General features: G+C 35.6%; 1 protein-coding gene across 1 annotated transcript in view; it reads right to left on the reverse strand.

The window, feature by feature from the left end:
- Positions 1 to 24,330, reverse strand: part of LOC129004931 (gametogenetin-binding protein 2-like) — a 98,773-nt gene that overhangs the window by 69,834 nt on the left and 4,609 nt on the right. Inside the window, exons 2-3 of the mRNA XM_054433644.1 lie at positions 10,175 to 10,380; positions 5,165 to 5,308 (exon numbers count right to left, since the gene is read on the reverse strand). Of these exons, the coding sequence (XP_054289619.1) occupies positions 5,165 to 5,308; positions 10,175 to 10,380 (350 nt within the window). The remainder of the gene's footprint in view (positions 1 to 5,164; positions 5,309 to 10,174; positions 10,381 to 24,330) is intronic.

Genomic DNA, 24,330 nt, shown 5'->3' on the forward strand with positions numbered 1-24,330 from the left:
ATCTTATAGTAGTCGGTTGAAACCTTATATAAAGAACAGTAGTTGGTTTGCATATTTTCAGATATGCTGGCCAAACTATTATATATAAACAAATATTTTCAGATATGCTGGCCAAACTGTTACACATAAACAAATACAGTAGCCTATCTGACAGTTTCAAGTCCAAAAAATGCTTTATAGATCCACTATAGTCATAGCCCTAAAGTAGGCCTAGAATTGAAAGCTACTTTCCACGATGGTTAAAAGTAGTTAAAATACTTCCTCAACGTCACCATTAAACTAGAGATGTGCGAGTACTCGAGATTTCGAGTTCAGTAGAGTACGGCCTTGAAACTCGAGCTTATTTTTGAACTCGGCAGTTTCGAGTGGTTTAAAATTGTAAAAAATCAATATTTGTTCAAATGTAACTTGTGTTTACATCAAATGCTTTATAATGTGTATTACTGTAGATTCTACGGTAATACAAATATTTCTACAGTGTAGAAATAAGCAAGAGGTAGTTGTCCTAACCTATTTATATAGCTGTCACAACAGAATAGGTCAACTCAAAGCAGTCGCTGGCGTCTGACTGGCAGTGGCAATGGCATAATCTGGACTTGACACAGAATCACATGATCGGTAGTGATTTTGTTTTAAAGTACTGTTTCACAATAGAAAATTCCACTACTGAACTGTTAAGTAAGCAATAAATCTATGTTTAAAAAAGTCAGAATAAAGGCAAAACAATAGAAGGGAGGGAGGAGTTGGGCAATGACCTCGAAATGAGCGGCATAGCAACAGGCAACAGTGAGTGGTGTAGGGGTTTGGGGGGGAGGGTGAGACCTTTGAGCTATATTTAGACCAGACTTTCACCACTTCCCAAAATGGCTGGGTAGGGGCAGTGGGATTACAATAGCAGGTTTTTTCCTTGCCTGGTTTGACTTTTGTCTTTTTGTGTAGGAGATTTGAATCTTAAAAAATACAATTTGAACTGACCACAATTATTTAGCATTCAACAAGCAACAATCCACATACAATCTGCAAGGGACCAGGAGAAATATTATTTGAATTAGAGTTAATGCCATGATTTGCATTTTTACATCAAAATACAACATTGCGCAATCATGATGTTTTGGGTCATTGACCTTAATAACGCATCTGTTATAAGTTGATAATTATAAATTGATGTTCCCGTGGTTGAAAATAATTATTCTGTAAACTTGTAAAACATTAGATAACTCATAAATAAGTATAAAATCATTCATAAAGACAATGGTAGCACTCCTAAAAAGGATTTAAAGATAACGACATAAAAATATCATTATACTTTCTCTTTGTTCTTCCATTTTTTCTTGGGGTTCCCTCCACGCATTCAACAGGTTACTATAATCACCCCATTCCCATTAGAGACTTCTACGCATTACTCATAATCAGCTGAGATGTTATCATCAGTTATTGATAACAGATTTTTTTTTCTTATTGTAGCTATTAGAAAGTAATAACATAGACTAAGCAAAGTATTTTTTATCTATGGTAATAAACAACAAATGTTTCTGTTACTAAAGCTTACAAATATCTCAAAATAATTAATTTGGCTTGGCCTAAATCTAGGTTACATAATATATAGTTTGTTTTCCTTCTTGACAACTTACATTAATGTGGTTAATGTGCATGGAATACAATTGATTATAGTGAATTAGCCCTAAGTCTAGGTTTCATTTGATTTCTATAACTACTATTAATTATATGGGCCTATTACATTATTCAGTACAATGTTCAATCTACAATTGTTTTGTTTAACAGTAAGGTAGGCTACTAGTATGTAGGCCTATTTAAGTACTTTATTTTCAACATACATTTTGACTATTTTGACAGAATGTTTGTTTAATTGTTTTATACAAGATGAAAAAAATTTATTTTATTAAATTTAAAAAATTATTTTTCCTTTACCCACTGCCAAACCAATGGAAATTTTGTTGGCCTACTGTTGCAAAAACCACACCAACTAAGAATAATAGTAATAAACTTACAAAACTAAAGGTGAAAAGGTACGAAATAAGATTTCAAGTTTTAGAATAAATCTCTATATTGAACTTTATATTGCAATTGCAACCTTAATAACTAATAGATGCAAGTATTAAGTAATTTTAGCCAAGTATTATTCAATATTACTTATCAATAGGGATTAATGTAGTTAATTTTTAGACAAATAAATATATGCTCACTTGCCTATTTTTCACAGAAGTAGAAGTTCATTTATGAGCTCTATTGTTGTTGTTTTAAAATTATTTTCTATGCATTATATTGATTTGTTACTGCACAAATATACTACTGTGCGACTCATGAACATTGACATTGAATCAATAACTCACTGGGCCACAAACAACGGACTTAAACTCAACATTGACAAAACTCAAGCAATGATTGTTGGCTACCCCAGATTAATGACTAAAATAAACTTACTCACTGCACCACGACTTAGCTTTGACGGAAAAGACCTTACCTACTGCGACAAAGTGAGAAACTTAGGACTCATAATGAATTAGTCTGACCAAGCAAATTCCACTTGTAACAGGGTTTTTGGGGCTATTCACACCTTCAAACGTTTCGCAGAATACCTTCCACTGAACTTGAAAATCATGTTAGTAAAAACTCTCATCTTGACTCATTTCAACTACTGTGATGTGGTGATCAATGACATGACTAATGATGTTTCTAGCAGACTTCAGCGAGCACAGAATTCCTGTATCAGATTCATATTTGGCCTTAGACGATGACCATGTGACTCCCTATTTCAACCTGCTTTCATTAATGAGACTAAATGAACTTCGGGAATTTCACACCCTCCGTCTTCTACACTCCATTATCAACAGTAAAATTCCTAAGTATTTATCAGATAACTTCCATTTCATTTCTGACATCAGTACCCGTTCCACTCGTAGAGGCTCTCTTCTTTTATCTACACCAATTCACAGTTTTTAATAAATCTTTCTTAGTATCTGCAATTCGAATGTGGAATTTTCTTCCTGACCATATAAAATCCATAGAGAACCGTGCAGGGTTCGGGGCAGAGATAAAATCTATGATTTTGAGTAGAGGCATGAATGAGTCTCTGGCGCTGGTGTGGCGGGTTGTTGGCGGCTTGTGTGAATGGACTTTTTGGGTTTAAATTTAATTTCAACATGTTTATAATATGGTACCTTAGATTATTTAATTTTATTTATAAAGTGGATAGTTTATTTATGTTTTAGAGGTTAAGTGGTAGAGAGGACTTGCTAGTCCTAACTTCGCCTCTTAAATAAAGACATTTTTCATTTTTTTTTCATTTCATTTCAAATATAATTAATTTATTTATAATGTACTTCAGCTTGTAACAAGGTTTTTTTTCAAGTTACATGCTCTAGGCCTAAGGAGTTACTTAAACTTACACATCCTTCGATCTTTTTGGTTCAAACTCGACTCGAACTCGAGAATCGAATCCTTTGCCAATTACTCGACTCGAACTGAAAAACCTGTACTCGCACATCTCTACATTAAACATTCCGGTTGAAATTTTCACTATCAAAGGTGCTCTTGTCCTGTCCATATGGAACACTGAGAAACATGCGCTACCAACAGTTGCAACTGTTGTATGTTGTTACTGTTTACAAACTGTAATAAATAAGGTGCAATATAATGCAATATAATAACTATGATGCATCGTTGGATAACTAATTTGTAAATAGTAATGTGTCGGTACGTAAAAATGATTCTCGCTGCTACCCAACCACCGGTTCTAAGAAAAAGAACCAGTAACAAAAACCAAAGTTTACGGTTAAGAACCATAGTACATCCGACCAGCTTAAGGCGTAAATCAAGTCCCGAGGTTACAGATCTTTCTTGGTTTTGGATTTTCTCACAACATGTTATCAAAAATCAAACTTATTTCCCACTAATTGCATTATTTGTTAACAACTTTTAATGTTAACATATTGGTGACAGTTTAATCCCAACAACTTTTTGTTATTTAATAGAAGACATATTCTATAAACCATGTTTGGTTATCTAGTTAACATTTGAAGGACATTTGAAAAAATCACACAATGTTGGGTTTTTGAACGTTTTAAATTTATTTCCTAAGTAGGTGGGCCATGTATTCTAGGTAAAAGTATACCGGTATCAAGGATCATCGCCAAAATTTGGTTATGAATAATTGTTTAGGCCTACGAACCCAAGAGATTGGTCATATCATCTCTCATGGCAATTGGTCTATTGTCTGTATGGTCCAGCGATTGCAGCACATAGCGGTGAGAAGACACATTGGAAAAGCGAGTTGAGCATAATTTGTACACCTCTGTTACAATCACCCACTGCAGTTGTCACTTTACAAAAAATTAGTTTTTTAAATTTTTTTATTAAAAAATTTAACTGTCATAACCTAACCGAACTAACCAAACTTGCTGATGATATAAAATAAAAATCGAATGAAGGTTTACTATTTAAAAAAATAGTTCTTTAAAAAATAAAGTGAAAAGTAAAAAAATAAGCATAATCTTGGACAAAAAGTTAATGTCGCCGGCGAGACTCGAACCGGACACACTTCGATTACCAGTCTGAGACGCTATCAACTACGCCACGAACACCGATGGACTCTAAGCGTCTCACGGTATTGGTGTTCCTCAAGAGTAGAGGACGTCACGCCCCCCACCCCTTCGCACAAGAGGTTCTCGCCAGTTACTGATGAGGAACAGGAGATGCTAAATGTAAAGTACTCTTCGTTGATATTTTGAAATTTATCACCCACCTTTAAAATAGGGGTTGCTGGGGCTAACTTAAAATGTTTAAATGGCAACCCCTATCAAGTAGCACATAATTTTAAGGAGCATTAAAAAAAGAAATTAATGCTGCAAATTCAACTTTGATACGACAAATTTTCCAAAAGTTATGACAAAAAATGTTAGACGTTAATTTGACTGGGACTTGACATTCCATCACTTTTATTTTGTTCATGTCTGTCAATTTTCAAATAACCTTCAGTACAAGTGACCAGGGTGATGTCACACACCTTTAACATGATTTTGAATTTCATCACCCACCCCAAATCCCAAATAGGGGTTGGGGAACCCACCATGAAAAAAATATTGGTTGATGGACTCAAAAAACCTCTTGCTTTATAGTTTAAGTAGGATTTATTCTACATAGCCACCTGTGTCCGTGCAGCAGAGTACAAAGCAGGTGTGGCCAGTCTAGGTGGTCCTCTTGTAGTGTCAAGTAGCCCTCAGGTAACACCACTAGAGGAGAGAGTGCTGGATGGCCTGATTGCATCAACTGATAGAACAGCCTCTCCACACTGTAAAAACACAAACAAGAACATTTATAAATACAGTAGAACCCTACTAATCTGACATCATCAATTGGTTACACTTAACAAGGATATCGTGGCATACAGCCCATTTCCCATGGGCACGTGGACATTATCACCGCCCGCCCCCCCCCTGCCGCCATTGCACCAAAATTAAAATCTTGTTTATCCCCCAGTCACAAAAATATCATTGTCCCATGTGAACGCAGCAAAATCTATCAAAATCTAAAGCAGGACATCTCCTGCAGCAGGGGAAACATTATGATTGTCAACAGCGATCAAGAAAAATCCCTCAGTCATGGAAAAAAATCGTCTTCGGTGATTGCTGAAAAATATTTAACATTTCCCATTTAATATTTACCAGGCAAAATATTTAACATGTTCTATTGGTGACATCAACATTGTCTTCCATGTTGGAATTTATTTATAATCTTGTTCCTCATTGCCTTCTTGGTACTAAGTTAGAAGCAGCTGTCATGTGTTAATTATATGCCATGTGATTGCTATGTTTATTAATTTGTTGTAAATAAACATCACTTCCACTATGGACTTTAGAAACCATACTGTGTAGTCATTTTACTCCTATTATTATAAAGGAAAATCAATTATAAACAAGTGGTTATGGGCCCAGTTTCACTTTTATTGTAACATATTCTCTGTGGCCTATTTTGAACAGTTTAATTTTTGAAGAGAAGTGTTTAAGAAATATTATAGTAAATTTCATTGAATGAACACTTATTAATTACTATGATGGGAGACAAAGTTATATACTCCACATCAGCCCCTGGAATTTCTAAGTTGAAAGGGTCAGCCAACTATGCAAGTTGGAAATTTGATATGAAGATGGCTCTAAAGTATGAGGGATTGTGGAATTGCATTGAACCACGAAGGACTACTGCAGAGACGACACCGCTAACTGTGGATCCAGACAAAGATGAGAGGGCACTCGCCAAGATTGCCATGCACCTGGAGGCAGCTTCAAAACTACATATCAGGACAGCCACATCAGCGAAGGAAGCTTGGGACATTTTAGCAAAGCAGTATGAAGTCAAGAGCACAAACAGGAGAATATTTCTGCTGGACCAGCTTTTAGATTTAAAGTTGGAAGTATGCAACAGCATGAGTGAGTATATTTCTAAATTTCTTGACCTCAATGCTCAACTTGCTGACATAGAGAAACCCGTGGATGATGAAATGAAGGCGTGTATACTTCTAAGAGGTTTGCCTGAGTCTTACAGGGCATTTAGGATGGCAGTCGAGAGTACAGATAAAGTAGAATATAGTAAAGTACTAGAAAAATTAAATAGCATGGCTGAAAAGGATACCACTGAGTCCTCTGTAGTATTTTCAACTTTTAAAAGCAGTACTGGGAAGCCTTTTCTATCAAAATCAAATACTAATCAAGGTAATTCTAATAAAAGCTCAAAGACAAGGAAGCCTTTTATTCCTACTTGTTACAAATGTAGAAAGGCAGGCCATATGATGAGGGATTGTCCTGAAAATAATCAAGCTAACATTAGTAATAGCTCAAACATTAGTAATAGGTCAATTTCCAAAATTGGTAAGTCAGATGGTCTAAACAAAAATAAAAATGTAAGTTGGATAACTGATCTGAATGTAAAGGTAGAACCTGAAAGCTGGTACTTAGACTCGTGTTGTTCTGACAATCTTTCTAAAAGTAAAGAAAGTTTTCAAACGTTTAACTCGAATGAGGGAGTTAAAGAGGTCACTGTCGCTAATAATACCAAAATTTACTCTGCGGGTTCTGGGAAAGTTTCTGTAAACCTTAAAAACTTTGGTGAGAGAGTGATATCGAATGTGACATATGTACCAGATTTGTCTACAAATTTGCTATCTGTGAGCAAAATAGCTAGTAAAGGGCAGGTTTTAGTTTTTGATGACAAAGGGTGTAATATTTACATAAAAGATGGGTTTTCAGTAAGAGGTGAAATCTGTGGAACTGGAACAAATGTAAACGGACTGTATCGGTTGGATACAGAGAGTAAATGCTGCATTAATCCAAATGATGGAAATTTAGCTATGTCTACTCAAGTTGACCAGTCAGTTAGTGTGGACCTTCACAATTTATGGCACAGAAGGTTGGGTCACTTGAATCATGTTAGCATGGGTGTTTTGAAAAAGGGGATGGTTTTGGGTGTTGATTTTCCTAGTCAGAGGCCAGAATCGTGCATTCTCTGTGTGGAGGGGAAACACTCTAGAGAATCTTTCCTAACCACTCCAAGTAAGAGAGCTGAGGCAAAACTAGAGTTAATCCATATGGATGTCTGTGGGCCTATGAATGTCCAGTCTCTTCAAGGTAATCGCTTCATGCTAATATTTGTTGATGACTTCACCAGAATGACCTTTGGTTATTTCTTGAAATCAAAGGATGAAGTAGTTGATTGTTTTCTCAAGTTTAAGACTTTAGTTGAAAATCAGACCAACCAGACTATAAAAACTGTTAGGTCAGATGAAGGCGGGGATTACATGAATGCGAGACTAGAAGAAGTGTGTAATATATTTGGAATAAGACACCAGGTTACTACTCGATATAGTCCTGAGCAGAATGGGGTAGCAGAGCGTGCAAATAGAACTATTATTGAAAAAGCTAGAAGCATGCTAAGTGACTCAAATTTGAGCAAGGGTTACTGGCAGTATGCTGTGGAGGCAGCTATTTATCTTAAGAACCGAAGTCCTACAAAAGCTGTTTTTGGAGTCACTCCACAGGAGAAATGGACTGGATCGAAAGTGGACCTCAGTCACCTTAGAGTTTTTGGGTGCATAGGCAATGTACATGTGCCTAAGGAGAGAAGGACCAAATTGGACTATAAGAGTGTTCCTCACATTTTTGTAGGTTACAGTGAGGATGTCAAAGGTTACAAATTGGTCGATCCTAAGTCTCCCCGTAGATTGATTTATTCTAGAGATGTAAAGTTTTTTGAAAACTTATTTTATAATGGGCGTGAAGAAAATAATGGTGATGAAACTATACAACCAGTCGAGACCATAGTAAGCATCCAGACCGCCAAACTCGATGAACCCTGCAGGAATCCTGAGGCAGAAGAGGAGAGCTTCATTCTTGATAATATTGACATTGAGCAAGATGGTGACGATGTTGGAACTGGAGGATCCGCTGAAGGGGATTCGGGAAATGATGAGGAAGTTGTTGAAATCAATGTTGGGAGTAGGTACCCTCTAAGAGTAAGAAAACCTAAAATGTTTCCTGATTTTGTTACCTACATGGTTACCTGTGAGGATCTAGAGCCAAGTAGTTATCAAGAGGCAATAGAAGATCCGAATAAGAATTTGTGGAAGCATGCTGTGGAGGAGCAAGCTGATGAAGAACCTCTGCATGGTTTTGTTGATGCCAGTCATGGAAACTACTTCGATGGGAAAAGTTGTACGGGACATGTTTTTAAACTGAGTGAAGGACCTGTGTCTTGGGGAAGTAAGAAACAGAGATGTATGCCTGATTCCTCAACAGAGTCAGAGTTTGTAGCGATGGTTCAGAAACATTTTGAGCATGTAAATTTGCATTGTGACAACATGCCAGCAATGAAGATTTTGCAGAAGAGAACCGTGAATACCAAGACCAAACATATAATTCGTAAACAGTTATTTGTCAGAAGAAAACTAGTTGTGCTGAATTACGTTCCAACTTCCAAGATGGTAGCGGACATTTTGACAAAATCACTTGGCAAAATCAAGCATGATGGTTTTATGACCGACCTTGGTCTTACCCCAATGAAGGATCAAGATTAAGGAGGGGTGTTGGAATTTATTTATAATCTTAAGTTCCTCATTGCCTTCTTGGTACTAAGTTAGAAGCAGCTGTCATGTGTTAATTATATGCCATGTGATTGCTATGTTTATTAATTTGTTGTAAATAAACATCACTTCCACTATGGACTTTAGAAACCATACTGTGTAGTCATTTTACTCCTATTATTATAAAGGAAAATCAATTATAAACAAGTTTCCACAATAAGGAAACTTTATCCGGGTTGTCTGGGATCGCGCAAGGCCACACTAAAGAAACAGGCCGTGATGCTCGTCAAGCATGACGTTGTAGCCAAGGGGAAGACGGCAATGACGTAGGTATTTATTAATTTTTTCCCCAAGGAATGATTAAAACAAGCAGCTGATCACAAACGGCAAACATTACGTCATTGCCGTCTTCTATAGTGACGTCATGCCTGACGAGCATTACGGCCTGTTATTTTAGTGTGGCCTTGGGTCGCAGTAAACTTCTGGATATCTCCTGCAGTAACAGAAACATCATCCACGTTTACGGGCAAATCCTAAACATGCTGCTCAGAATAATCTGACCTTTTCACTGTTCCGACCATGGTCTTAGTCACATAGATGACGGATTTAGCAGGATTTTACTGTAGTGATTATCTTTATACATCAAACATTCATACTTATATTTCTCCAGTAGGGTTTAATCAATCAGTAAGCCTAAGTAATTAATGTTGGATGGTATTAAAATTGATAGCTGCTACTGAACAGTCCTTAAGAAACCTCATTATGATAGGAAATAAGGTTTTTATATTTCCTATAGACATTGTGTACTTTAAAAGTTTTTCTCATTTTGTTAAGATAAAACACAAATTGAATAAACACGATGCTCTAGAAGGACAAAGACCTTACCATAAACATAAAATGTTGTTAATAATTAATAATTTATCACTTGACCTAAGTAAATCCCTAATAAAAAGTATATAGGTTTAAAAAACTTAGGCCTAATCAATTAATCTAAAAAGCAGACCGGATTTGCTTATAAGTGTACCAGTTTGTCCAAAGTTGGTAGATTTGTCTAACTAAAAATATAACATAATTGTTTAAACCTACCTTCTTCTGCAACCAACACATGGAATAGTGTTGCTCAAAATGTTCATGAGATCCTTTCGGCTGACTTGAAATGCATATCGGACTTCTTCTGGGGAAAGTACTTTATATTTAGCCTGAAATTCATCGAGTTCCTTTCCTTTGACAGTTGGGTTGTTTAGGTCCAAAATCCACTTTACAAATCCCATGCTGTTCAAATCCATTACCATCTATAAATGAAACAATAATATCTTTTAATAGAATAACTTAGAGGACTTAAGCCTACCTTGGACAAATGGGTGTTCCAAGAAGGCTACCTTTTTAGTATTGCAGATAGGGTGGCATCTATTTACCATAGGCTAGGTCTGATTGGTTAGAACCATAATCACAGACCTCGTTGGTTATAGACTATAATTGGTCAATAGTCTGTGCCATAATCTATGTTGATTAATTGTACGGTTACTGGCTAGGGAAGCAGTAAAAGCTTTTTTAGCAAATGAAGTAGCTATTACCGTAGGTGGTACACAGTAGCGGTTCCAAGGGACAATACACAACTAATAAAACAATATTACGCTATAGAAAGTTGTACCCATCATCCAATTTTTACAGCAGTCAGCTGATGACATGCTATGGCAAAGGCGAGCGCCAAGCGCGCGAGGGAGGGTGGGGGAAACAGCTGATTTCCAGATGTTCCATAGTTAGTTGTCAAATTGTCTGCTAGCCACTAACTATAGGCATCAATCAGCAATCAGCGGGAGCACCAGTAGCCTATACCATTGACTATATGAAACTAGTGTTAAAGTTAATACTACACTAGTTCAGTAAGAGTCAATGCTATTACTGAATTTGATATTTCGATACTATACATATTGTGACCTATGAAATGGAGAAAAACTTAAGGTTAAAAAACGTGTCTACTTGCTTGCATGATATATAACAGGTGAAATGGCAGGGTTTAGGACAATTCCCTAGTGAAAAAAACAATAGAAAATCATTAGACATTTAAATGATATCACTACATATTGTATTGATATCATTAGATACATAGTGATGTCAATAGATGTCTAATGATATCAAGTGGTATCATTAGAGAATCTAGTGACATTAGTCACTAGACATCAGTGAACTTGAAGTGATGTCTAGTGATCTCTGTTCGTCTAGTGACTTTAGTATTGATATCATTAGGTGATCCATTGATATCATTTGGTTACTTAATGATATCATTTGGTTACTTATTGATACAATTAAGGGTGTAATGATATTAGTTCAAATCAGTGTCTAGTGATCATCTGCTACTTAATTTTGCCAAACATGAAAAAAATTGTTTTTATAATAGTTTTACCTAAAATTAAGAACTCAGTTAATTTTTATTTATTTATGAGCTAGGAAAAAAGTAAGATTACTATGAAAATTCAAGATTTTTCTTGGGTCTTTTTCAATAATACTGGTCCTGTAAGTTTTTATTTACTACCTACATATTTTTTTAAATATTTATCTTTTAAAATTGAAAAGTAATCTCTGCTTGGAAATTGTAATATAACATCATAATTTTAGTCTGGGAGGCAGTGTAGAGTGTAGGTTGTAGAGTTGTAGAGCATTTTGTATTTTTCTGAATGTAGGCTATACTACACATTTCAAGAAGGGGACATATGCATTTTAAAGTTGAATATATTTTAAAAGTAAAACTCTGAGGGTTGGCAAATAATTTATTATTACTAGTAAATACAAATACAACGTAAATTTAATTTATTTCAAGAGTAATATAACACTAAAAATATGTTAAGTCTCTAATTTGGACTTGACTTGGCACACTAAACTGGAGTCAGACCGTCACGTCAGTCAGACGACAACATTCAAATTCAACTGTCAAGTCAACGCCGGGTGGACTCAGGACTGGAAAGGATCCAAGGCAACCGTAGCCGTCCTCGGCGAGTTTATTTATTTCGGTATTTATTTGCAATCAGATTCAAAATTATTAGAGGGAAAAAATACAAGATCTAATAAGTGACAACCACCTAGTTCGTTATGGTTGAGTACGTTAGTGAAACAACTATGGAAGCTACATAAACATCAAGACTACAAGAAAGATAACCTCAAATTATTACAGTTCTGTGTCAGTTTCAATTATGTTATGAGTTGTTATTTCGTGACTGAGTATTGACATAGCCTACATCTTTTCACGTTTTAATCCTTAGAGCATGTAAGTATAAAAGTGATTATAAGTTAGTACTTTAGGACATTAGGCCTAGACCTTGCAAATAATTAAATACAAGAAACCTCAAAACAGGTTTTAAGGATAGTTACAGTTTTTACTTATGTACACCTGACCAAATGTATAGGCCTAATGTTGTATAAACTTACAATCTACAATTATAGGCTAAACTTAACATACTTAGTCTATATCAATTGTATGTTGTAGGCCCATTTTGGGGCGAATCATTAAACTGCAGAACTGCTTTAATCTAAATAACTTAGAGAAAGAATTATTCTGCTCACGAATTGGGCGTTTTTAAGAGGCAAAATGAATGCATTTACATATAATTTACAAAACCTCCTTATTGTTTTAGACAAGATACCTGTGCAGTTTTGGTGGAAGTAAGTCTGTTTTGGGTGCAGTGAAGACGACTAAAAATCCTCCTGACTCCTTACTAAATTGCTGTCCAGTAGGCCTATATAAGTTGGCTGGAGGAAGGATATAAGTTATTTTATCTTTTGCAATCTGCATGAAGTCAGCTAACTTGCGTAAGTTACTTTAGCAAATTTCTCCATAGGGAATAAGTTATTACTGTAGACACGGAAAGGCCTAGGGATCGATTTACTTTTTCATTGTGTTGTCTCCAGTTGCCATAGCCTATTGTTCTTTGAGTTTTTATACAACCTATCCATGGCAGTATTAAGAATGCATTTTTTTGCTATGTAAGTTATGTGTGTGTGTCCGTAACTCGAGTAGTTTTGATCCAATTTTGATTAAATTTGATATGAGTGTCTAAAGATGACAATAGACTTGAATGAGTTTGTGAACCAGAAAGGTCAGGTTATGGGAACGGGTTGTAATAGCGATTATAAGTTTTTAGTCAATATGGTAAAGTAAAATTAAAATTAGATTTACTGTACCATATCGATTAAAATTAAAATTCAAAATAATAGGGCTTAGGCTATGCTACGTTTAATTGTTGAGCAAAAATCAGAACGGTGTAGGCCAAGAATTACCTGCACCCCTAGTAAATATTAATGTAGGCCTAAATAACTCTACTAAAAATACATTTAGGCTAACGAATAAACTGCATTAGACCCGGTGGCCACGTCTTTTAGTTCTGGGCCAAAATTAATTTGTGTGTGTACATGGAATGGGCCACCGCTACAACAATAGGCCTTACCTGTTATTTGTTAAATGTATTTTTGGGTAAATTGTATCTAGTGACAGTTTTATTTTTATATTTATGACAAAGCTATTGTGGATGCCTGAAGATATCAAGATGTGTTGACTAAAACGCATCGCAAATCAGCAGTGAATGGGATTGTCAGAAGGTAGTAGGTATACAATTAATTTTTATTTATATTTGACATTCCAGTAGTAGTAAATGAATGACCACTAGGCAAACTTTCAACTTTTGAGTTAAAATTTTGCTATAAATTGCTGCCCAAAACCCTTTTAGTATTTAATAGCGTGAATTTCTTATTCACTCTGTAATAAATGGGTTAGCCGAATTTTTGTTCTGGTGCGTTGACAATACAGTAGAATCCCGCTAACTCGGCACTCGATAACCCGGCAGTCTGGAAAACTCGGCCATCACCTGGCTAAGATAATTAGTGATTTTTTTGTGTCCGAGTTAAACATTGACTCAAGCCAGGTCAAGTCATATAATTCACAACTCTACCAAGGATTTGTTGTACTATATCTGATCACTTACTTAATACTGGCTTTTTATATAAAAAAGGCGGTTAAAAAGCTTTAAAATTGTATTGATCTTATTTTTAACCCTAGTTCCCAATAATCCGGCATTTCACAAACTTGGCACCCTTCCAATCCACATTACGCCGAGTTTGCGGGACTCTACTGTAGGCCTATATAGATTTCAAAATATTTTTGATTGGTCATTTTTTATTTTATCGGTGTATGCCTTTTCAGGACTTTTCTGTGAACGTTTTCGAGAGGAGGTCCTCCACCAACAGAAAACGAGGTGGTCCTGCGTTGTGCTGCAGTGAAAAGTTATATCTCACAAAAAATGTCATAATCACCAAAAAATCCTAACCCTAATAGGCCTAGTTAAACACTAATTATGAAAAACAAAAGTAAACTTTATTCTGATTCTTAAATCAACATATTTTATTTAGCTTGGTTTCATTTTAAAGATATAATTTTTTTATTGAGCAAATTCCTGCTAAACTGAAATTATGGGGACAGAACTGTCATGTACCGTGTCTGTAACTAATCTTCCGAATAGTCAGGGTTTGATGATTTTTGTTATCAAAACCCATCTGTTTGTTTTATGAATCAAAGTACGTAGGTACTATAGGCCCTAACTGTGCAATCTTAGTCACATATTTAACTTTTTGCTACCTTTGTTACTACATTACTGATAAAAGTTTAGAAATTTGTCTCTAGAAATTTTTTTCTGCCTATATCATCACAAGTTTATGTCTGTGTAAGGGTCAACATGTTATCCTACATGACACTGATCGTAGTAAGTGTTACTTAAGAGCAACATGTTATCTTCTTGACTATCTTAGGGTGAGTAAGACAATAAGTAAGTGATGTCTGACGAGATTTGATTACATCATTTGTCACCACCATGCCAAAATCAATAGACATCACTATGCAAAAGATCACTCAACATTACCTAGTGATACGTAGTGGTAATTGGGCCAACTAGACATCACTACGTTACCTAATGATCATACATTACCTAGTGATACGTAGTTGTAATTGGGCCAACTAGACATCACTACGTTACCTAATGATCATACATCACTACGTTACCTAATGATATCACTAAGTACGTAGTGATGTCTAGTTGGCCCAATTACAACTACGTATCACTACGTATTTTTTTAATGATTCTCTAATGTTTTTTTCACTAGGGTGGGCACAGTTCTAGCCGTTAGAAATGGCTTTAAAAAGTCACCAAACGGCTTTCAGGTGATATAGCTTCGTAGTCTACGGTAGGCTTATGTTTTGAAATTCATGAATGTAAGTTCGACATAGTTTGATTTTTTTAATGTCTACTTGCTCATGACAAAGACAAATAACAGGGGAAATGGGAGGTTTTTGGACAGTTGAACACAGTTTAGAAAGTCAGTAAACAGCTTTTAGGAGGATATGGCCGTAGCCTACAATATGTTTTGAGATTTCTGAATGCAATCATCATAGTTATTTTTTTTAATGTCTACTTATTCATTACAAACTAGTGGTCGTCCATTGGTCGAAAACTCGACCAAAAACATGTAATCTTGTTTTGACTATTGGATACTGAAGTAGACATCCCATTTATATGGACCAGCTGTCGCAATCCTTTTTTAAACACATAGTTGTGTGAGCCAGTCACCGAATATGTGTCTTAAATTCTATTTTCTACCTTATTTTTTTGTTGCTGACAAAGTTGATGGGTCATAACAGTTTCTATAGCTCATAATAAGTCATTCCATAAGTTTTACTTGGTAAAAAACATCGAGAATCCGACAGAAATTAGTCATTTAGATCAGCGCAATCGGCTGGTGGCTCACATTAACTACGACGAATTTAATTTTAATAAAACTGGTGACAACTTAAACATGGGGATTACAGGCTTATGCTGTAAATAAAACATGTGATTGTAATTTATTCCATTTGGTTTGATTTTCTGTTTATATTTTGTTATTTCGTTGCCAACATGGCAACCCATAAAGCCCATGTTAATTTTTTTTTAATTTCAAATCCATTTTTTGTGCTTATATTTGAGGAGCCTATTTCAAGTTTCAAAGGGATTCTGCACTTCTACAGGAAAATATCTTTCTAACGGTATGCGTAGATTTTCCCTATGATGCACACGAGCTGAGAAAAAAGGTTTTAAAGAAACGTGCTTGCCTATTAATATATAGATAAATGGGGAAATGGGAGGTTTTGTACACAGTTCTAGACGTTAAAACTGGCTGTAGAAAGTCACCTAGAGGCTTTTAGGAGGATATGGCCATAGTATACAGTGTGTTTTGAAATTCATGAATGCAATCGCCATAGTTTAATTTTTAAAATGTCTATTTGCTCATGACAAAAGATAGGTGAAACGGGAGCTTACGGACAAATGGGCACGGCTTTAGGTGTTAAAAATTGCATTAGAAAGTCACCAAACGGCTTTTGAAAATTCCAAATTTTCCCAAGGGAGGACCAGCCCCATATTAGTAAAGAGAGTGTATGCAGTACTAATAGGTGTGACCAGAGTCACCCCACTCGCGGGGTGACAATGGTCAGCCAAAAAAGATTTTTTTCTCCAATCTCCTTTCAGATTAATTTTTTTTCTATAATGTCCAATAAGCAACAAGATTGCGGGTATAAATATATACCATGAACATAGAATTATGTTAAGAATTAACAAAGTTACAAATGAAAATGTGCGTTTTTTGACCATAGTTACCCCGCTTGACTTTATTTTCCTTAAAAGCTTATTAAACGTTATTTATCAAATAACAAACCAGAGCCGACACACTCTCATCGCCCCTTCCATGACTTGCATTCTTGGGAATGCCATTCCGAAATACGAACTTACCTGCCATGATTAGCCCCTCCACATTCCTACAGTATATAACCATGACATAATTCTGTCCTTGTTTATATTGAATTGAAATATACAAAATACCCCTGCCGCAGCAAATCTGCAGAGAAAGTGAATTTCAACTTATCTGATTACATTTTCATTAAAATATTTCTATAAATAAGATATATTTTTTATTCCCGATTTAAATAACATTACATTTAACAAGTACTTAGGTTTGCTGCTACAGGGAAGATAAAAAGTGTTTTTTGACCACATGTCAATATTATAGGGTGAAATAAATAAATTTGCCTAATTTTATCAAAATCAACTGCAACAGTTTTCATTTTCTCCATAAGAATTTCAACATGGGAAATTTAAACATGGGAACATTTAAAACCAACATGGGAATTTTAAATTACTTTTTTCTATTTTCCCTGTGACCGTTAGCCATACAACAGAGCTTTAATAAGTTATACTAAATTATTTCTTCTTTTTAAGCTCTACAAAATGGTTTAGAAAGAAATTGCAACATTTTTTTTGTTTTTAGGGTCAAAAAAGGAAAAACCCTTTTTTACCCCATAAAACCCCCCGGTCCCATGCTCCAATAATACTGGTTCGCGAACTTGTTTGACTAAATATTATGTAGGTTTACACATTTTTACAAGATTTCATCAAAATCGGATAATTTTTGTTTGAGTTATCGTGCTAAAGGACATATATAGATATACTAGCAGAGTACCCGTCCTTCGTACGGGGTTGGAATATAAGTATAAAATGCTTATTGCAGTTATACTCAAGCTTTGCGTAGCAATAAGGGAGGACACAGTTCGATAAAATTTGCTTTTTTAAATTTACAGTATTCTATAGTATTACACATCTACCATAGCCATAATGTTCTACCACTTCACCTAAACAATAGAGAAAAATAAATTATCAACAATTCGCAAAATATCACAAATTAAGATATTTATGAAATGAAAAACATAAACATAACTGTAAACAATCCTACTTTGACAGTTCTCATTGCGAATCACAGTTTTTTGTTGCTGCTTAGTTCAAATTAGCTGTTTTCATAAATGCAAAAAAATATAGTGCTGCACCCTGTTGGTAAATCTTATAACTTTTTAATGCTTTACCATATCATAGAACTAACTTTTTTAGTTGAAACAGCTTGGACTAAATTCTTTAATTCCCTTTAAATATGAATACTCATAAGGTTAACATGGGGAATTATAGAGCCACTGGGGCGGAGCCCGAAAGGATTTTTGAGATAAGAATATGGCTATATATGTTAATCGGGAATGTAAGCTATCATCATGAAAAATTTCAGCCCAATCCGTCCAGTGGTTTATGCGTGATTGAACTTCAAACACACAAACAAACACACAAACTTTCACATATATAAAAGGCAAGCCCTCACTGACTGACTGACTGACTGACTCACTCATCACTAATTCTCCCACTTCCCATTTACCTAGGAGGCTGAAATTTGGTACACTGATTCTTTAGGCATTAAATAGGAAAACTAAGTTGTTTTTATTCTGATCGGACTCTCGGGCTCCGCCCCAGTGGCTCTGGAGTTTCCCATGTTAACCTTATGAGTACTCATATTTAAATGGAATTAAGAATCTTAACAGCTGTTTCAATTAAACAAGTTGGTTCTGTTCTATGATGTGCAATAGCATTAAAGTTACAAGGATTACCAACAGGGTGCAGCACTATTATTTTTTTTAAATTTATGACAACAGCTAATTTGCAACCAAAAGGTGAGTGAGCGTAGCGAACGAACTTCAACCTGGAGGCGAGTTAGCGTAGCGATTAGCGAACGAGCTAACCTGAAGGCAAGTAAGCAAAGCGAACGAGCTCCAACCTAAAGGTGAGTGAGCGTAGCGAACAAACTTCAACCAGGATGTGATTGAGCCATGCGAACGAGCTCACTTATGAAGTAAAACGGGGCAAAGCCCGAGGGTACAGCTAGTTTACAATATAAGTAAGAAGTAAGATAAGATATGTGAATTTGAACAGATGGTGTTTTTGACCTCTAGTGACCTCAAAACGAAAAAGTAAAAAAAATCGGTCCCGGGTCCAGGTCTTACCATGAGACCTACTGTCGTAATAGTTTATTCCCTATATGGGAAATTCGCTAAAGCATACAGAGGGCAACTCAGCCCATCCCCATACGTACATGACTCACATTCCTGGGAATGCCTAAATACCAGCTGATCTAGTGAGATCATCCCCTTTACAACCATGATTTAAATCCTTGTTATTTTCAATGTGCTAAATCTTTTATGAGATATACAGTAGACCCCCTCTTAATCGACCCTAATGTTAACCCCCTAGGTCGGATAACTCAAAAGGTCGGTTAATACAGGCAATCCCTAAAATTATAACATAATTAATTTGGAATTATATAATCATTATTTTGAAGTCATCCTTGCATTATTTATAAAATAAACTACTCTTATCTCCTTTTTCGTATTGATAGAAAAGTCACATATAAACACAAAACACGGTTAAGCCAAATAGGCCTACTTTCAGTAGAATATATTATATTAGACAAGAGTCAATAAAAATTCATATTTTAATAACTTTAGTACTGTAATATATTAATTTATGCTTTTCAAATCCATCGTAATTCAGTACAGGTACAGAACCTTTTGTCGAGATTAAAGATACAAGCAACTATTTTGTTGCAAGACAGGATGTTTATTTAGGTATAGCCTCTCACTGGAGGCTCGAGGCACAAAAACTATCCTAACCTTGGAGTTGTTAACCCCCCTTCCCTGCCCTCCTTACAAGTTGTGTTGTTTGTTTACTTCAGCGATAAGATAATCAGTTCTCAAAATCGTAATGCACTTTACGATGTTATAAGTTTTCCACAAAGATAATAAACTGATAATAGGCCTATGCTATATTTTTGGTGATCAATACAAAATAACTTATTCTCAGTCATATCCTGTGGAGATAAGAGTATGGTTTAGTTCTCATCGCCCAGCGTGGGAGCGGAAATGCCGAGATTCCTAGAAAGCGGGGGTTAAACCGAACTGCTCTCAAAGCATGGTCGAATAGAACAAACTGTATTATTTTACGATCAAAGGTGGATAATCCGATTATCGGTTAATACGATGACGGTTAAGAGTTAACTGTAATTTAAGAATTAGGCCTAAATGAGAATAAAAATTGCTTCAACACGTTTCTGGGCTTCCTGAGCGCCGGCAGGATTGCTGTTCGGTAAAGTATTAGGCGGCAAAAATCCGGTATAAGGAAATTTGAATCCGGTAGCCTATTAGGCAGTTTCAAAATATTTGGTACTGGTTGAAAAAAACACAATTGAGGCTGTAGCTGATGACTCTGAAAGCCAGCTGGTGTCACTAGGCCCTTTCAGCATCATGGACAAGTGCCTACGCTGACAGCAGCCAAACATAACCTAAACAAGACCTTTTGTGTAAAACTTTAGGACAGATCCTTTGAGAGGAAAATCGCTGTATTTTGCTTCCTTGTGTCTTTCAGTACCTATAAGTTAATCTTTGACAATTTGCATTGGTGTATTTCAGTTTTTATTCTTTGTTTAGCTATGACTCTTAAAGTCAGCTTGTGCCACCAGGCCCTTTAAGCATAGACGACTGCCAAGGCAGACAGCCAAACATAGCCTCTAAAATTAAACAGCGATTAAGTTATCTCAAAACATCAGTTTTCGACATAGCAGCTACAGCCTCAATTTCTGGAAATATATATTACTAGGCTATTATTGACTTCAAACACTGAAAATTAAATCATGGAATAGGCCCCACTACTGTACCTAAAATTATATTTTACAGATTAATTCTTAACCTAACCTTAACTGTCCAGTATTCGCTGTTTACTTTACTCATGGTGAGCCTTATTCTACCAGTTGGGAGTGGGAGGAGCTTAAGTTAACTTGGACCAAAAACATTACATAAACCAAGTGCCTCTGAGAGCACATTCCAGTTAACTTAGCTAGGTAATTATTTAGATAAGGGTGACCAAGCATTCTATCACAGCCACCTCTAATACAAGGCCGCGGCGAGCGAAAAGTGGCAACGTTGCATCCGTGTCTTGATGCGCGGTCGTCTTACCATTACAGTGAATGGAGGAGTCGCGTACTTGACGTACATAATCGCGTTTCTAATACCCTTAATCATTAGTAATGACATTGAACTTGTTACTACAGCATGCCAGATAGATGTGATGTGCCTGGATGCAAGAATAATTACGAAAGCTCAATTAAAAATGAATAATACATACAGTGTTCTAAGATTCTACGTGATCCGCCGCATAAGCAACAATAGCTTCCTGCTATTCTTCAGTCAAATTAGACATCTTAAAACAATTCTCGTTTTTGTGTGAAACATTTTCACAAATATGAACTTAAATTTGTAAAAAAATAACAACATAAGAATAAGACAATGATTCATGTAAATATACACGCAAGAAGCGAGTTTTAGGTATGAGAAAGCCGTACTATTTCCTTGTTTATTTGTCTATCTATTGATAAAAGCTGTTGTTAAGTGATTAAAATAACTTAAATAACTAGCACTTCGAAGAAATAAACCGGTGTTTCTGTTAAGTAGGCCTACTAGTAAAAAATATGTACTACACCATCTAACAATTAAAGCATCATATTCTCCGACTCCAGTCTGAATGTTGATGTGATAAAACAATTCTATTAATATTGTGGAAAGCCATATGGAGGCCTAACTTCTAAAATCGTTTACAAAATGAAAAGCGTTTTGCTTAGTAATTATTCAAAGAAAATAAATTATTTATAGTCAGTATGCCTTCAAAATGAAAACTTAAAATTTTGTTGTCGCTAACTAATGGTTTTCTCAGGTAGACTAAAACATAATATTCCTATTAAAAATTGAAAATTAATTTTATTCAAACAAATTGTTAGATGTTAGTCTCTACAAATCCCAAAGTCTCTACAAATATTGAAGTGGCAATAAGTTAGTCAGTCTTATTGTATTACCATTCTTGGTATACTAGCTATATGCTATACAGTAGAACCCCTTTAATCCGAACTAATTGGGACCGGGGGTAGTTCGGACTATTGAATAGTTCGGATTACAGAACATATTGTTGTTTTTACATAACAATTCGGAAAGTGAAAAATGCTTTATAAAGTAAAGTACAGTGTTTATTTAATACAGTAGTAAACATAGGGAATAAACAGTACGGTACATTACAATAGAATTACGGTGCGTATACCAATAAATACAGTATCCAATGAAGAACTACTGTTCTCTGTATAGAGTACAGCAATGAGGCGTTCGGATTAGTGGACGTTCGGATTACAGGGGTTCGGATTAAAGAGGTTCTACTGTATTTTGTAAAATTTAAGCCCAGTCTGTCTAGTAGTTTTTACTATATTGAATAACACACATACAGACACCATGAGATTGTTATATAATAGTATAGATTATCAAATTAACAAAGGAAATATGTAAAGTCCATCTATTTCCACATTTATCGTACTTACAATACGATAAATGCAACCAAAAACATTATGTTAGTATTTTTAGTTTTAGACATATTGTGGTATGTTGCAATTTTTCACTAAATAAAAAAACCTAGAATCTAATTTGTCTATTTTACCATACCGTGCCCTAAAATCCATTAAAATATATAATTTAAATACTTTGATTCATTGATACAGAGCAGCAATACTCTCAATGATGTTTATAGCCTAGCACGAGTGCCGGACTCAGGCGGCGGGTGAGTGCGGCGTTGCCAGTTCAAACGTCGCGGCCTTGTATTAGAGGTGGCTATGGTTCTATAGTAAGTTATATATCATTAGAAACTAGATTTTTACCTGAAAATAATGGTGCAAAAATTTTTCTGCTGCTAAAAAACTAAATTTACTACGATTTTTTGAAGTTTATTTTAATATTTTATTAGGAACATTGAATCTGCACTTACTAGCCTACAATGTTTACACTGTAAAATTAAAGTTAATAGCACAATTCACATTTATTGATTGATTATATGCCATTTTAATGTAAATATTATCCTCACAACCCACACTTAGAAAGGTAATTATGTTAATTGAAGTAGGCTATAACTTATGTATTATTTGATTAAAATTAATTAACATTAATAAACACCTCTAGTTCGGACATATTTAATCTGGATCTGGGGCCTGGATTATGAAAATTGAAGAAGGAATTCATTTAGTTCTCCTCTTCATCTAACCGAATGGCTTAGCTTAGGTTTTGACCATGTAACCGTTATGTCCCATAAGGATAATAGTGTAGTGGCAGTTTTAATAAAATGAATAAACAACAAATTGACACTATTCTAACCTAACCTAACCAAACTTCTCGTACAGTTTAAAATTTGTTTATAAGTTGAAAAAGACATGTGAGGTTGGTAGGTTGGACGTTATGTGGACTTGTGACTGTATTAACCCTTTGAGTGCCAAAAGCCGACTAGATCGGCTTTTAATTACATCCCGAGAAGTGCCAACTGCCGATGTGATCGGCATCACCTTCCGTCGCGAGAAATGCCAGTCTGCGCGAGAAATGCCCGCCGCCGATCTAATCGGCATTTTGTAAATTCATTGTAGCAAACACATATTTACCAGTAAACGTTCTTACCACAACTCAAATTAAAGCTAAAGAGTTGTAGTAGTTGGAAAAATATGCGTTGGTAAACGAAAAAAGAGCGTATTAATTTCATATAGCATTCTAAAGTCATGATTGTTGAGGTTATATGGATGGCTGTGGCATTGGGCGTCACGCTGTCTGCCGCTCTCAGACTGCGTGGAACCAATTTTTTTTAACATGTGATTTGTCAATCTAGCGGGAATACCTTATTATTATTATGCTTTTGGATGTTAGGTTATGGCTTAGGCTTATGTAGACCAGCGTGCCTTGTGTTTGTTTATACAGTATTGTATTGTGTGTTTCCCGAGCATTACTGGTGGTTTGTTTCCAAATGAATAGGCCTAGTAATAAACGGCCACATTCTCCTGTAAGTGAGGGAACGCTTATATGCGATTTGTGTGAAAGTGGTGTGAATGTGAATGATGTCAACAATGACAATACTGATGTCGAATTACTAGATGACATTGACTCTTCTGGGTCAGGGAGTAGTGATGAAATGGTCGACTACACAGACGAGGACCCAGATTATGACCCAAGAACTACTCCAAGGCCTCGATTCCAGCTATCCTTGCCTCGTCCAAGAATCAATTTTGATTTGGACCTCCCCGGGACCTCCAGGGATGGACATTTTTCAAGACCTGATTTGGATGACTCTGACGAGGATGCAGATGATCCGGCACCTGTAATGCCTCCTATTTATAACTAATTCAAGAGGCTGTTCAAACCTACGAGGAAGAGCTACAGGGCGTGGTAGGGGCCGTCATAGAGGAGGTAGCCATCCAGAAATTCGTCCACAAAGTCCAGAAAGTAGTGATTGGGAAGA

Source organism: Macrosteles quadrilineatus, unplaced genomic scaffold, assembly GCF_028750875.1.
Source record: "Macrosteles quadrilineatus isolate MER2022 unplaced genomic scaffold, UCM_ALF_1.0 Scaffold_13__1_contigs__length_4303367, whole genome shotgun sequence".
NCBI lineage: Eukaryota > Metazoa > Arthropoda > Insecta > Hemiptera > Cicadellidae > Macrosteles > Macrosteles quadrilineatus.